This window comes from Poeciliopsis prolifica, unplaced genomic scaffold, assembly GCF_027474105.1.
Source record: "Poeciliopsis prolifica strain line A6 unplaced genomic scaffold, Auburn_PproV2 SCAFFOLD013, whole genome shotgun sequence".
NCBI classification, from domain to species: domain Eukaryota; kingdom Metazoa; phylum Chordata; class Actinopteri; order Cyprinodontiformes; family Poeciliidae; genus Poeciliopsis; species Poeciliopsis prolifica.
Window position 1 is genome coordinate 4,433,085 of NW_026562388.1, and position 14,858 is coordinate 4,447,942.

The following is a 14,858-nucleotide window of genomic DNA, read 5'->3' on the forward strand; positions in this document are numbered from 1 at the left end:
CTAGGAAGTCCAGCATCTGCAAGTAATTGTAAAACAGACAACATAACAGAGAATGTTTGGAGATTGAGGCTGGCACAGGAGTTATAAACTAAAAATATATATATAGGACCAGATAAACCGTTACTCATGGATAATAAAACTGCTAACACAGCTGCATCACAGTGATAGGAATCAAACATTTTTTGTGTCTAAATAAAAGAAACTCCAGATTTAAAAAAAAGAAAAGAGAAAGAGACACTTGTGTGGTAGATACACACCGTACAGAAGTTACTATATACGACTACCTAAGGAGAAAAGTTACTCTTTCATTAGAATCAATGAGGTCTGAGACGAGGGAAGTGCGGGCGAAGCACTGCTCCAAACTGGTTTTAGTTTCAGTCCTTTTATGGCATAAATACAGTAGCTTTCTCAACTGTCACTTGCTAATTGAGTTTCGCAGGCACATCAATGCCAGTCCAGGGGAGAGGGACACATGCAGACGTGGGCATTACAGGGCTTTTTTGGATTAGGCTGACCTCAAGGCCGTTTTTCCACTCCAAGTCTGGTTACTCTGGACCGCTCTGCACATCGAGGGGTAATGTTGCCTCAACAGGACATTCCTCCTTCCCCGGAACCTGCCTGAACAAGGCATTGTTTCATTCCCAGGAAGAGTGCTTAAACTCCTCCAAACTCCTACGCTTTTACAGCCGTTTGCTATAAAACAATCGCATGTGCGGTTGTTGATTTTGTAAGAACACAAGCGAGCTGCAGCTTGGTCTGTGGTCAATGAAGCTGATCCTCCCTGACGGGCAAGACTACATTCTGTTTGGTTATTTGAGTTTTTTTTTTGTTTGTTTGTTTCTTTGTTTTGTTCTCCACATCATTGATCCATTTCTCACCTTTGGTTTTTCTGTGCAAAATTAACTTGAGCAATTAGGGCTTCTATGACAATGAAAGTTCTCTTGAGGGAGCAAAAACTATTATAACAGGGTAATTACAGTGCAGTGCAAGAGTATTCAATATCCCTTGTGCTGTTCTGCAATGTAATATGTTGGGATTTTATATGACAGACTAAGATGAAGTGGTACATATATGTGAAAAGTAATATCAAAAACAACAACAAAAAAAAAGTGTCCTACCGGAACTTTTTTAGCCTCATTAACTCTGACACCTGGAAATAAAATCCAGTGCAACCAATAGCTTGGATTCACTCCAGCTGCTACGCGAGGGCCTCTGAAATATTTTAGAAAACATTACTGAAGAAACAGGACCAGCACGAAAAGCCGACAGGGCAGGAAACAAACGATATCCTGAGCTGTAAACATTTCACGGCACAATGTTCCACTGGTCGTCTTTAAATTGAAAGAGCGTGGCACAACATGCGCAGGCCCTGCTGTCCATGTAAACCGGGCCAGGCAAGGAGAATGTTAATTGATAAAGGAGCCGAGAGGCCCCCCGGACAACTCCTGGTTGTGCACTCAGGAAGGAAGAGGAAAATGAAATGTCACAGAGTACACTCACAATCAGAGGAGTACTAAGGACTGTAGCAGTCCTGGTGCCCAACCGCAATGCATGTTAGTCTTTCATATAAAATCTTAATAAAAACATTGAGGTCTTGATCTGGAAAAAAAAAAAAAAAACTGTCAAAAGCTTCAAGGGGCACCAAGACCCCGCATGACACTGCAAACCCAATTCTAAACATATACTGTATAATAAATCTCTGGGAATTAAACTATTTCTTTCCTTGATGCACAGCTAATAAAAAAGTTCAACCACCAGTGCTTTGTTTTTTTTGAATGATGGTCAAAGTCAAGTCATCATACATACACAAATACATGTGGACAATAATATGGCTCTGCTCCATTCATTATGTAAAACCGACGGCAACATAGCGTACAATAAAACATGTTTTGTAAGCATCGCGATATAAGAAATAGCAACCGTTTCATGACAGATTTTCACACAGACACCCTAAACAATTAAGTTCAAACACAGAATACATAAAACCAGTAAAACACAAACTTAATTAAGAAGGATTGTGCAGAGAGGTATATACAGTCGTGGTAAAAAGAGAGCGAAACCTATCTAAATTCCCAGGTGTGCCATAAATAAAAGAACAAAAAATGACGATGCTGGAATCTCTAAATGATTTGCTAAATATGAAACCATTTAGAGGTTCAAACTCTTCAAATAACAGATTGCACTTTCTTCTCTCCCTGACTGCATGAAGGTCAAGTGGAACATCACATGTGATGAATTCCTTGAACCCAGCAAAGACAGACAAACCAACATTCCTCTTTTTATTCTTTGCCAGCGATGTAATCTCTCCACTGCAGCCAGACATGCAATCGGAAGATGCACTTGTTACTCTCTGAGGCAGAAAAAACGTCTGTTCCTCAAAGGGATTCAGATCAGCTCACTGATCAGCTTGAAATGCCTTTGCTGGTTATTGGTGAAAACTTATTTTCCCCAATTAAAGCAGGGTCTCACTCTCTACTGCATCTTTCTTTCCTGCACTTTTGCCTTCCAGTATCGATGGCAAGCCATCTCAATCAGCTCCAGACCTCCAGACAGCTTCTGCTGGACGGTGAACATTACAATCATACCCAGGACATAGAACCTGAAGGGAGACCAGAGCCACAGGCCAGTGAAGCATAAAGCGATGAAGCAGCTCCAGTACACCAGCGAGACCGCTTTGATCAGACCCACCCGCAGCTCCGACTTACAAGGCGGCACTCTTGTGACGCCGTCCCTGTCGAAGGCCCGGGGCTGGCCCGAGTAGAAGTCGCGCAGACGGCTCTCCTTCTCGGCCCAGCGCTCTCGACACCAAGACTCCAACTCTGCAGACGAGGACGGGAGCGAAGAAACCGGATAGCGGCGGACGTGAAAGTGGATCTCGCGAGGGAATTCTCCTAAGACGAGGTGTTGTTCTGTCTGCGGGATGTTCTTGGGGTACGCCACTGTGATGTCATGGACGGCATCCAGGTTGTCTCCTGCAGAAAGGAGGGAGAACTAATCAAAAGGGGCAGATGTTGATATGGCAAGACAGGACATTTATTTCCATCTGTGATAAGTTAATCAGCGAGGCATATTTGTCTCTTAAAATTCACCGACCAAATACTGAAAAATCGGAATGTTTTCCTATTAATTAAATGCATTAAAACTAAAAACTTCCACCATTTTGGCTCTTTGATACACGAACCAACAGGTGTTTAGATCCAGGTGTTGGTCAGGCACACTCTCATTTGGACTGCAGTTGCCACTAAATACATCTTGTGTTACCATGTACTTTCCAATGATGTTATAACTGTTATTATTACATACGTTTGTTGTTTTGGTTTCACTGGTTTTTTGTTTTCTGTCTGCAGGTCTACAGGCAGACTTGAAGGGAGTTGACTTGTGGTTTCTCCATGCTGCTTTATCTCCACTACAGCTACTTACTTCCTTCCTTTTAAAACCCTTCCCCACCTTCCTCCATTTTGTTTCCCATCTATTACATTTGAAATGAACCCAAAGCAATTTCTAATAAAGTTTTCATGGCGAATGCTTCGCTTGTCAAAGTAAATCTCTTGGTTCTCACTTTGACAACAGTTCTGAGAGCCACACTGCTGCACAGGACACATTAAAAAAAAAGAAGAGAAAAACAACCGACAGAATGTGTGGTAATGAATTTTTAAAACATCTGATAAAGGTTAGTGGTACATTAACTAATCCTCTGTGTTTTCATACATCCACCCTGTTCAACTAAAATCAAGATTTATTAGCCCATTAGGTGCAGCTGATTTAAAGCCACAACAACCTCTACATCACTGCATATCTGCAGTGCCCTTATAATAAGCAGGGAAGGCTAAACTAAATATCAGACGCATGAGGGGACACCTGGCAGCGCCCGGTCCTGCACTGCTAAGGTAAAAATAGAGTCGGAGGGGAACAGTAGAGCTGGACGAAGACGGCGTGCGCGTGTCATCAGTCTGCGGCGGAGAATTAGCTAAGCCATATGATATCACAACACCTGCTAGGAGAGTTAGTGTCATCATCAGCAAACAGTGCGAATAGGGGTGAGACAGAAGGTCCAGATGTGGTACTGAAGACCTCCCTATAGAGGGGATGAGAGGCAGGGGGGGCAGATGCTTCCAGAATTAGCTGATGAAGAAACGTTAGAATCTCAGGGGAGCTATGAGTTACCATGTAGTGGGATGGAGCACAAGTCTGGGAGTTAAAATAATAACATGTACAATTTCTGCTCTACAAACGTCACTGGAATAAGTACAGTCATCATCGGTTTGCTGAAGGAAGATTTCCGTGGCGATCATGGGCTTTGTGGTCTGTTTACTTTATCTGTAACAAATATTAGTCAGCTAAAAACGCAGGCGTCTGTCATCTGACCACAGGCCGCCTGCAAGTGCACTGTCATCATGTTGAATATGGATGTTGCGTAATCTCGAAAGCAAGCAGATGATCCTGACCTTTTCTCAGTTTGTCCACAATGAAGGTGAATCCGGTGGAGCGGGGATGAAGTACATACTCCAATTGCGGAAGGTTGTTCTGCGCAGCGAATGCATTACTCTTTTCTTTTGTGTCCTCTGCAGGGAACACACAAAATGTAAAAATTAAAAAATCTCCAAAAGGTGCTTGATCTTGTTACACATCATTGGACATTTAAGTTTTGCTGGTTAAAAGAGAAGTTGGATATTGTTCAGTTGCAGTAACATTTACATATTTATTTTGAAACTCATTGATTTGAATTGTGGTATGAATTTAAAGTCTTCCCCCTTTACTTAAACTGAGTAAATTTCCTTTGGTCTATACATTTCTATTATAACTCTGGCTTTATTCTTGTTATTGTTGCAATGATGGAGAAAATTATACCCACTCCATGATGCTGCCACCACCACGTTCCACACTGGGTACAGTGTGTCGAGTTAACATTCCTCTACAGCTTGGCATGTAGGCCAATAAATGCAACTACCCGCCTTCAGCTGTCCACCGTTTGTTAAACAGAGTCCACCTGGAAGTAATTCAATCCCAGCATAAATACAGCTGTTCTGTGTAAGCCTCGGTGGTTTAATAGAGAACATGACAGGGAAAAGAAAGAAAAAAATCCCAATGCGTCATGTTCTTTCCACTTTTCGTTTAAGCACTTCTAGGCATATCACATAAAATCACCTAAAGTATATTAAAGTCTGGGGTCATACGGGTGTTTTAAATTAAAAATCACAAGTCCCACAGGTGGCACATGGAGTCATTTAGACATTTTATTCCTAAACATAACCTCCAGAATGAAGAATTAAGGGAGTATTTAACTTCTGCTTAAGATGCAAGAACAGACTCCTTCATACTCTGGTTTAATGTGTCAAATTAAGCCTTTAGATTTAAGAGGCTTAAATACAAATATGCACAGGAACACACACACACACGCAGTGGGACAAGTGTAAAACAATACATCATGAAGGACAGTACTCCTTCATGACGTTGTCTGTGAAGAGGTTTAACCGCCTTAAAGGACAGCGACATGGGGCTTTGATTAGTGTAGCTGTGATGTCCAGGAGCTTTAAGCAAAAAGTCAAATCCTGCCTGGCTTGAGAGATCGGAGCCCTCTTGTTGTAACGACATTGTCGAGGACATGTCCAGGGATTTAGGGACTGTTTTACATCTTCAAAATGTCCTTGCATAACAGTGTCAGTGCCTGAATCACGTCTCGTATTGCCGGTGGCATGTTTTGAACGTTCATGCAGAGGCTGACGAGTCCGGAAGAGGCAAGCCAAGCCACCCTACAAAAAAAAAGAAGAAAAAACTGCACTGTTTACATCTCACCTGTGAGGTCTGTCCCCTCTGGGAACAATAACAGCTGCAGGGGCTCTCTGATGTCACAGAAGTAGTCCAACATGTTTTCCAAATGTGCCTTGTCCATCTCCCAGCGACGCTGAATGAAAACAAAACAGGCCACCTGCATTGCCCAACCTGTAAAGTACAATAAGTTGTTAATTTTTAACAGGTCTGCATTTCTTTCTAACACCTGGTGCTTAAAACTTAACACACTACATTTGGAAATCTAGTTTGTATAACTAAAGTCTCTTCACGTTTTTATGATCTGAATTGATCTGAAACATCTGCTTGAAAAGCCACTTATTGGATGTAAATTTACCTTTAGATATACCTCCACATATATTTATTCTGTGGTTTCAGGAGGACTATGCTTTATCTAATCCTCCGAATGCACCCTTAACGTATCTTTCAGAAGACACAGTTATAGTTTATCATGTTAATATCAAGACAAAGAAACATTTGAATACACGTCTCTGCACAAATACACACTAAACGAGATTAAATCAGAAAGGTTGCATGATCTAAAGATTCATTTGTAAGTCCTGGATTTAGCTGTGGACTTTGACTGGGACATTCTGAAGCATAAAAATGCTTTGATCGAAAGAGCCCTGGTTGCATTCCAGGAGCCATCATGCGGGAAGGTGAACCAGTCTCATCTTTTCCTTGGAATCAGCTCCAACTCATCAACTTTGAACAAGTTTTCTGTTACTGTTGAAGAAAATCATTCTCACAGCATGATGCTGCTTCTCCATGTTTCAGCCCTTCGCCTTACCTTTCTGTCCAATTTCTTGATTGTAATGATTCAGATGGAATGAATACAAACGAACACCATGCTTTCAAAATTTTGCGGAAACTTGTTTTCGGCCATCAAAAACATTCCACATTACAGTTTTGGAGTACTCCGTATTTATGTAATGCTTACTTCATGATTTGATGACAAATTGTTAAAACGACTGCTACAGGCAAAAAAAATTCTGTGGCTTTAAAAAAATGAAGAAACAATGGATGGCTCCAGCCCTTAATGTTGTACTATACGCTGTTATGCAATTATATTGGTCGGAAATGCCACGTAAAGCAGAAGCCATGTTGCGTAAGTGGGCCAAAGAGTGTTTGTGTATGCGAGTGTGTGTGGAGAAGGGCAGAGGACCCAGTGCATACACACCAAAGCCGGGCAAGGCCTTGAGACCAGCCTTGAGGCAGATCTTTTCCAGGCGAAGGTAGCTGTGCCTGAGCAGACAACACCAGAGGAACATCCAGTCAAGACGGGTGCGGTGGTTCATGATGATCACGCTGCGCTCTCCAGGAATGAAGCCATCCCCTGTGATCACCACTTTCACCCCAAACACCAACTCCAACAAAGACTACCGAGAAGAGAGAGAGAATGTGAGCAAAAGGAAAGGACAGGTGTAAAGAGGAGCGACAAGAGGGAGAAATAATTCTCTTTTCGTAGCTTTTCTCACTTTATCAAGACTCAACAGTGCTTTGTGCTACTCAGTCTTTAAAAACAAATCCAAATGGGAAGTTTACATGAAGATGATAGAATACAAACTCTTGGTATCGTAAGCTCAGGTACATACCACAGGGAGGGTGATCCAGGTAGCAACGATTCGATCCGTAAGCCAGCGGTACCAAGCCGGAGACAGCAGCATGAGTGGCAGAAATGGACCCAGCATGACGATACTTCCAAAGAAACTACCTAAAAATAGTGCCAGAATGAAGAAGAGGCCCCGTGCTGACACAGCCATCTGTAATAGACAAGACAAACGAAGTTATTTACTCAAAGAAAATGAAGCCGTCACTAAACAGACGGTTAAATGGAAAAGTCTACTTCTTCTAAGATACACGGATGGTACGTCCAAACTTTTGACAGTTCATGTGTGTGTGTGTGTGATTTATTCCTCACTTGGAACATTTGCAACATGAAACATGATTATTGACACTTTCATCTACAATAACAACTGCGGTGCTGGAGATCATCTGACATATTTTCCCACAAACAGTGGAAAATCCAGACCAGACATTCCAAGCGTGGAATGTAAATAAGGGACCTTTTTTGATCATGGATGACAAATTGGGAGTCTAAAAGTCACAAAATCAAGTTTGGTTGAACCTATTCTGATAAAATAATGCATCAGTAAACCAGCTGGTTTGTTTGATATAAAAATAGAAAGCAAAGTGTTTATTGCTCCCAAAGTATTCTGATTGAAACCACATCAGCAATCTGTGTGTTCAATGTGTGTGTTTTAGTCAGTGGAGGCAACACGAGCGCCACTGGATCCCTGTGGAAAGAGAGCTGAGCTGTTATGCTTCAGAAATTTAAAACCAAAACTAGGGACCTTCAATTTTCCAGGACATATCTGATGACTGAGGACCTCGTATCATTTCAATGACATCAGAGGGACAACAACTTCCACTGCAAATGTTGCAAACGTGACGTTTTCCCTTTAATAAGCGAAGGTCTAAGCTGATTTATAATGACCTTTTCTCTGGTCTGTGAAAACTTTGAAACAAACTGTACCTAAAGCTGTGGCACTTTTAGGTACATCAACTTCTTAAAAAAAAAAAAAAAAAAAAAAAAGTGATTTTTTTTTTTGTTTTAGGAAGGATATATTTCCGACTCATCGAAAAGGTTTCAAGTGAAATATTTGTACTTTAAATATGTTTTTATAAAATATCAGATATGGCTATTTTATTTCTGCCTAAATTCACAATATATTTTTGACAACAGGTTTCACCTGACTTTTCAAATCCTAGTTTTTAAGTCAAATCATGTTAAAAAGTACGCAATAAAGTAGCGTTATTGCTTTGATTTTAACATCTTTAACATACAGTAAACCTGCAGCAAGTTAACAGGAAGGACTGAATCTCCAGAGACAAATTTCTCCCAACACACCTGACTTGAATTGTGGGGTTTGTCATTTTGTAGTGCAAATAGGGAAAACTTGAGTGAATTTAAGGCCTAAAATTGCTCCACAATCCCTGAATGAAAGGCTTGTCAAATCATAGCAACTCTATTTTATTTTCTTCTAAACCACTAAGAGGAAGAAGTTTCTTTAAACTGACCTACGAGCCAAGAAACAGCAGGTGCTGTACAAATATGGCTTTGATCAAATATTTTACACTGGTTGTGTAACATGCAGCAGGCAAAACCAAAACATTGCTTACTAAAAGTAAGATGCACTAATTTTATATTCAGCAATATCAAAGCCTGGATCTGAAAGTTAAGGGAATTTATTGCATTTGTTGTGCCGAATAGACGCAGGTCAGTCTCAGGTATCAAGGTGTAAGAAGCTTTGAAAAAAAAATCACACCGTCAAAACCTACAGTCTAAAAATCCTCTTTGTGAGACACCAAAGAAATCGCCTAGGTTGACGTATCAAAATCAATTTGCTGTTGCGCTAGCTTATATAAAAACCAATGGAATCATGCTTTGCATATTACACCAAGAGGACCTGAACCGAATCAAGGTTTTGGGAGCTATATCACCCACCAGGTGTTTCCCTCTCCCCTATAACCTGCAGCTCACACCTTTCCACCTCAATTACTCTCATAATTGCATAAACTCTTGGGTTTGAAGCACTCACTCATTATCTTGCCCTTGTTGACACCCTCTTTGGGAGCATGACGCAGCAGTTCTCATGGCAGCGACCACAGTGGCTCAGGATACATTTAAGTAATGCCAGCATGTTTGTGTGTATGATTATGCCAGCAATAAGGGTTTAAGGGCTCCTCGGCTTAATGATGGAAAATGTGAGGCGTGACAAGAGAGGATAACAGCCTCGCTCAGCACAACTGCCACAGTTTAATTCTCAGCAAATGCAAAAAAAAAAAAAAAAACACACCTTTGGGTGTCTGCTGGAAGAAATGCAGTCTTGTTTAGTGTTAGGAATGATACACCTGGAGTCAGGGATATGAAAAGTCAACAGCTTTATGAAATCCAAAACACATTTCGCTCTGCAATACACGAACACCAGGGAAGTAACCATTTACGTAACGCATCCACGGAAACCTTTGTTTTCATAAATCAAGGCTAGAAACACTCGAGCGCTTTGCAAGCCTCATCCATTTTGTTGGCTACAAATGTATTTAAATCACCATAGAAATAATCCTGAAAACACTTGCCCAAATACAGCCGCACAAAACTCCCAACATACTCTTCAGTGTCCAAGTCTGGATACTCTGGCAGAGATGTAGCATTCCTACATTTAGGCTAAATTCAGACATCCCAGCAAAGCAGAGTCAAAAGTTCAACCTTGTCTCGGCCAAACAATGAGCTTCAAGTGGTTTGTTCATTTGTGTGAAAAATAAAGAGATGGAAAAAAGCACATGAATGAAGTGGTGCAGAAAATCTAAGGACACCTCATACTATTAAGATCAATTAAATATGCTCTACCTGAACCATTCACTGACTTGGAGCAATCTGATGACTTTCCTTTCCTGTCCACAAAATGCATCAAAACTGAAAGCTCCCACATTTTTAGTGCACATAAATACAATAGTTTGTTATAATCTTGGAATCCGGTCATCATTTTTGTTTTCATGGATTCCAAATCTACACCCTCTGGCAGAAAATCTGCAGTCGTCTTCTTCCCCTTTTATGGTCAATCTTTGTTCCATTTACCTGCTTAGCTGTACACACAAATAGGTTTATCTGACTTATAATTCTTGGAAAGGAAATCAAAATGCCTGAAGGTCAGTATTTAAAGACAACCAGAAACTGGCAGCCTGTACAAGCCTCATCTGTGCCTCTCTATCGACCCTTTACCTACCATCTAAAGTGACTTCCGATTTGCATCATCAACACAAGAGTACACAATGGCCTTACTGTGTTTTCAACAACATGCAAACTAATAAGTTTGTCAAATCAATGATTTCAAAAGAAGTGTTTATAGACTTTTACAAGACTTAAAAAAAGGTCCCACTGTCAAAAATTTCCTGGGAACATGTCACCTCTGCTGACAGATGAGAAACGCACCAGAGTGGGCTGTTGAATTTCTTGTGAAGAGGCAAGCAGTGGAAAAATCTGGTTTTCCACACCACACTGATGAGGTCAATATTCGTTTGAGGAAGCACTTTTTAAATGATTTCCACCAGAATTTTTCTAAATAAATTTACAAGAGCAAGAAAATTGGTAGAAAATTACTCATAAAGCTAAACAGGTTTTACAGGAAATCTAGTTTCACATCCTGCTTTGTGGACAGAGGCCACTGTTAACATTAGTGACTGCATTTATGATTTCCTGGTGGTGAAAAAGAGTCTATTAATAAGCTCTTAGATTTAGCAGCAGAACACAGGCTGGCTTATTCTGGTGACGTTTCTATTCTTCACAATGTTAAGTAAAGCTTCACTTTCTATTAAGAATGACCCTCATTAACCCTCATCAGTTCTGTTAAGGTCTGTACTCTTAATTTAAAAAGAGCAAAACTGTGCTTATGGAAATGGCCTCCGTGGGACAGTTCCCAGGCATAAACCACCGCCGAGCAAAAAAATTTCTCACATTTGCCAGACAACATTCTGATGATCCCCCAGACATTTGGGAAAATATTCTGTAGACTGACAGGACAAAAGTGGGACTTTCTGGAAGGTGTGCACACCATTACAGTGCCAGTATTTCAGAAAAAGAGGATGTGAAGGAGCCGTATCATGATCTTAAACATTCTGTTTAATGTGGCTGAATTAGAGCAAAATTCCTCAATGGTAATGTAAAGGACTCACAGGCAGCTACTGACAATGCTCAATGCTAAAGCAGAGGGGAATATTCTTTTAAAAAGACTTGGGTTTGATTTTGTTTCTTTGGACGAGCCCTTTTTTCCGTACTGAACAAATTCGGGACTTAAAACTGCACTCTTTTTAATCGGGTTATGTTTGCCTGACTTTGAATTTTGCTTGACTTTACGTGCAAAGGGAAAAAAACTGAATAAATCTGTAAGTGGAGAAACTCCCACATTTTATGTTAATATTAACACATTACAGTGGGACTGGACAATAAAGCTGAAAAACATCACAATATTAGGGTTTCATATGAGTCGATTTAGCTTTTTGTTTTAAATAGCTGAAATATTCTCTTTTTTTAACAGCGGATTCCTCTTGAGCGCTTGCTGTCATTTCCTCCCTTCACATCTCGCTGTTTTACTTTCAAGCGGTTTATGAGGCACAGTGGCTAAACCTGAAATTGCAGCTAACCAAAGAGTGAGTTGGTTGATGCCCACCAACCTTGCTCAGCTGAAGGTAAGAGGTCGAGCAGCTAAAGCTGAATGCTTTGTGGTTCAGTGAAATTATTGAACATTCCACTGGATGTATTTTCTAGTAATATTCAATAAATAATCATTGATTTATTGTCAAGCCCTATGTTTCAGACTGTATACTTTTGAATCGAGTGCCACGAAGATCAATCGTTCAGGTAATACAGCACATCTGTACGACACATGAAAAAAATCTTTATTTTTCTGTTCTCATTTTTAAAGCGCTTGTAGCTGGTGTTAAGATCTTCTGAAATAGCCAATTAATCTTAAAGAAAAAAAAAATACAACGGCAACTGAATTCCCTGTAGAGCATGATCTTATGTCGAATGAGGTTCTTAAATCTTTACTGCCAGACTCCTTCTACTAGTCTAGGAAACCAAGTAAAGTTGTATTTTAATGTGAAAACAGCTGCAGGTTGTGGTGTGGCCACTGTTGTTGAGTAAGAAGCCAAAGTAGGGTTAAAAAAATAACAAGAGCCAAAACAACAGTCAGTAATCTCTGATCTTCCATCTGTCTTTATTGTATCTCTCTCCGTTTCATTATGAAACAGCAGATGCACAGATTAGCACTGTTTAGACAATACCATAATAACAACGATACGTGTTATCACGAGTATTTACTTTCCAATACACTAACATTTTCCATAATCCATGGGTGGGGCTGGACCATGAGAAACCAGGACGAAACTGCGGGTTAGCCTAAAACGCACCTGAACTTTTGAGATGGAGCAACGTCACATGATTTTTTTTTTATCACAGAGCACACCCTAGTCTAGTCAGTAAAAAAAAAAAATACAGCGCAATTGAGACAATGACATACAAGCATTGACGAAATGTACGCGTCAGGAAACTTGTCAGGAAAATGGAACAAATTGTCAGTTTGTGTTACACACGCGTGATGTTTGGGTTTAATTCAAGTTATAAATGCTTCCCTGCTGTTCAGGTGATGCCAAACTAGGCTAATATGCTAACTTAGCAAACCAAATGAAAGAGAAACTAGTTTGCCGAGGCTCGTAACACTGCAGCTAACAGCGTGGTTTTCACGACGTATTGTTGAAGATAATCACACCCACCTTTTGTGTTTTTTCCCCCATACACAGCCGCAGTTTAAGCTCAGATGTGCCAGTCACGCCAAGACCCAAATTAGCAGCAAGAACTTAGTTGCGACATCGTGAAAGCTTAGCACGTTGCTAACAGCTGCTAGCATGCAAATCTAACCCCGAGCAGCGTTACTGAGCGAAGCTCCCGGTCAGGATTCCCTGATGCATCCGCTTCTCGTAGCGCTGAGGTGAGCCATCATCTCTGTGACCGGAGCAAAAACCGCATCTAAAGGTCTGCAATCTCAATCAATAGACGATGACCTCTCAACTTGTTAGCCCTCGCCTGTCCTGAAACATAGCCGACAACGGGGGGCGCTGTTGGTGCAAAGTACTGTGTCAAAGTTCAGTGTAATCAGGGCCTTGATCTAAAAAATAATTTGCAAAATAGATACTTTAATGTGCAATACTTGAAATTAAGTAACGAAATATACATATATAAACCCATATATTATTTCTATAATGTGCCATTTTTTAAATATTCAAGTGTTTTGTTCTGTGTTTTTAAAATTATTTCAAATTTCCTGTGATACAGTTAATTATGAGATCATTTATTTGAAAGCAACTATACTGAAAACAAATCACCTTATCTATGGCAGTTAGTCACTTGGTTAAATCCTCCCATATGTCCCATAACACATTTAACTGAGTTTTGTAGGTTTTGATTGTTGATTCCATGTTGCATGACTTTGTGATTTTGTGTTAATTATGTAAAGCACTTTGAAATGCCTTGCTGCTGAAATGTGCTATACAAATAAAGTCTGATCGATCGATTTACTTTGAGCAATGTATATTAAGGCATTGCTGCCAGATATAACTATGCAATAATTACATTTAAATTCAAACTAAATTTTATTGCCTTTCAACATATTATGATGTTTCTAATAAATTTGTTGTATGTATTATTTTTTATTTCGTTTTAAACATGTAAATATTTACTTGTAAATATTTTTGTATTTTTTATTTAAAATATTACCAATATTTCCTCACCAACTAAATCAATTTAATTTTTCCTCAATGCAACACAGAACGATAACCTAATCACATCAAAACAAATATACAAATAGCTATATTTGTTGTGAATGCTAGCTAATCCTAAATGTCAGTATACTTTCAAAGACTCGTCTTAAATGCAATCAGTTGTTGCAATTTCAGCACGATTCCTGACAACCACAGCATATGGAGCAAAATTGTTATGAATTGTTTTCTATGTTGATAGTGATTGTGATTGTTGTATTTCTTTATCAACTGCTCAATCAGAAACACACATAGAGCTTTAAATAGATGTCTGAAAAGGGATGAGGCAACAGGCAAAACATGTATGCAGCACCCACTACTCATATTAACTGTGTATTTGAAATGTAATTAATTGAAGTGGCAGATTAGCTTTAAATGTCATGAGCTACATTCAAAAGTATGACAAATGTTTAAAACAGTATTCCTTGTGCATACGATAAAATAGAAACCTCATTGGAGGTTCTTGTCACATTGCCATTCACAAGAAAAGCTCATGGCTACATGAGAATGGAAGAAAAAACCCCACTCTAACACTTATTTGTCTGACTAACTAAGCAAAACACCATGCTTTTACTTATTAATATGGGATTAAATTGAGCAAAACTCAAAAACACACTGAACAGTTCATTAAAACACATTTTTGTCCTTCACTGGTTTAAGAAAGTGTTGAAAGAGTAAATAAGCTGCAGTTTATGCAC

The 14,858-nt window shown here is 39.7% G+C and overlaps 1 protein-coding gene across 1 annotated transcript; it reads right to left on the reverse strand.

Moving 5' to 3' along the window:
• Positions 1–521: 521 nt before the first annotated feature.
• lclat1 (lysocardiolipin acyltransferase 1) lies at positions 522–13,447 on the reverse strand. The gene is made up of 6 exons (XM_055038647.1): positions 13,120–13,447; positions 7,383–7,550; positions 6,968–7,166; positions 5,794–5,940; positions 4,446–4,562; positions 522–2,972 (listed from the first exon to the last, which is right to left on the reverse strand). Exons 1-6 carry the CDS (start codon positions 13,138–13,140, stop codon positions 2,473–2,475), a joined length of 1,152 nt encoding a protein of 383 aa, XP_054894622.1. The 5' UTR covers positions 13,141–13,447; the 3' UTR covers positions 522–2,472.
• Between the last annotated feature and the right edge of the window lie 1,411 nt (positions 13,448–14,858).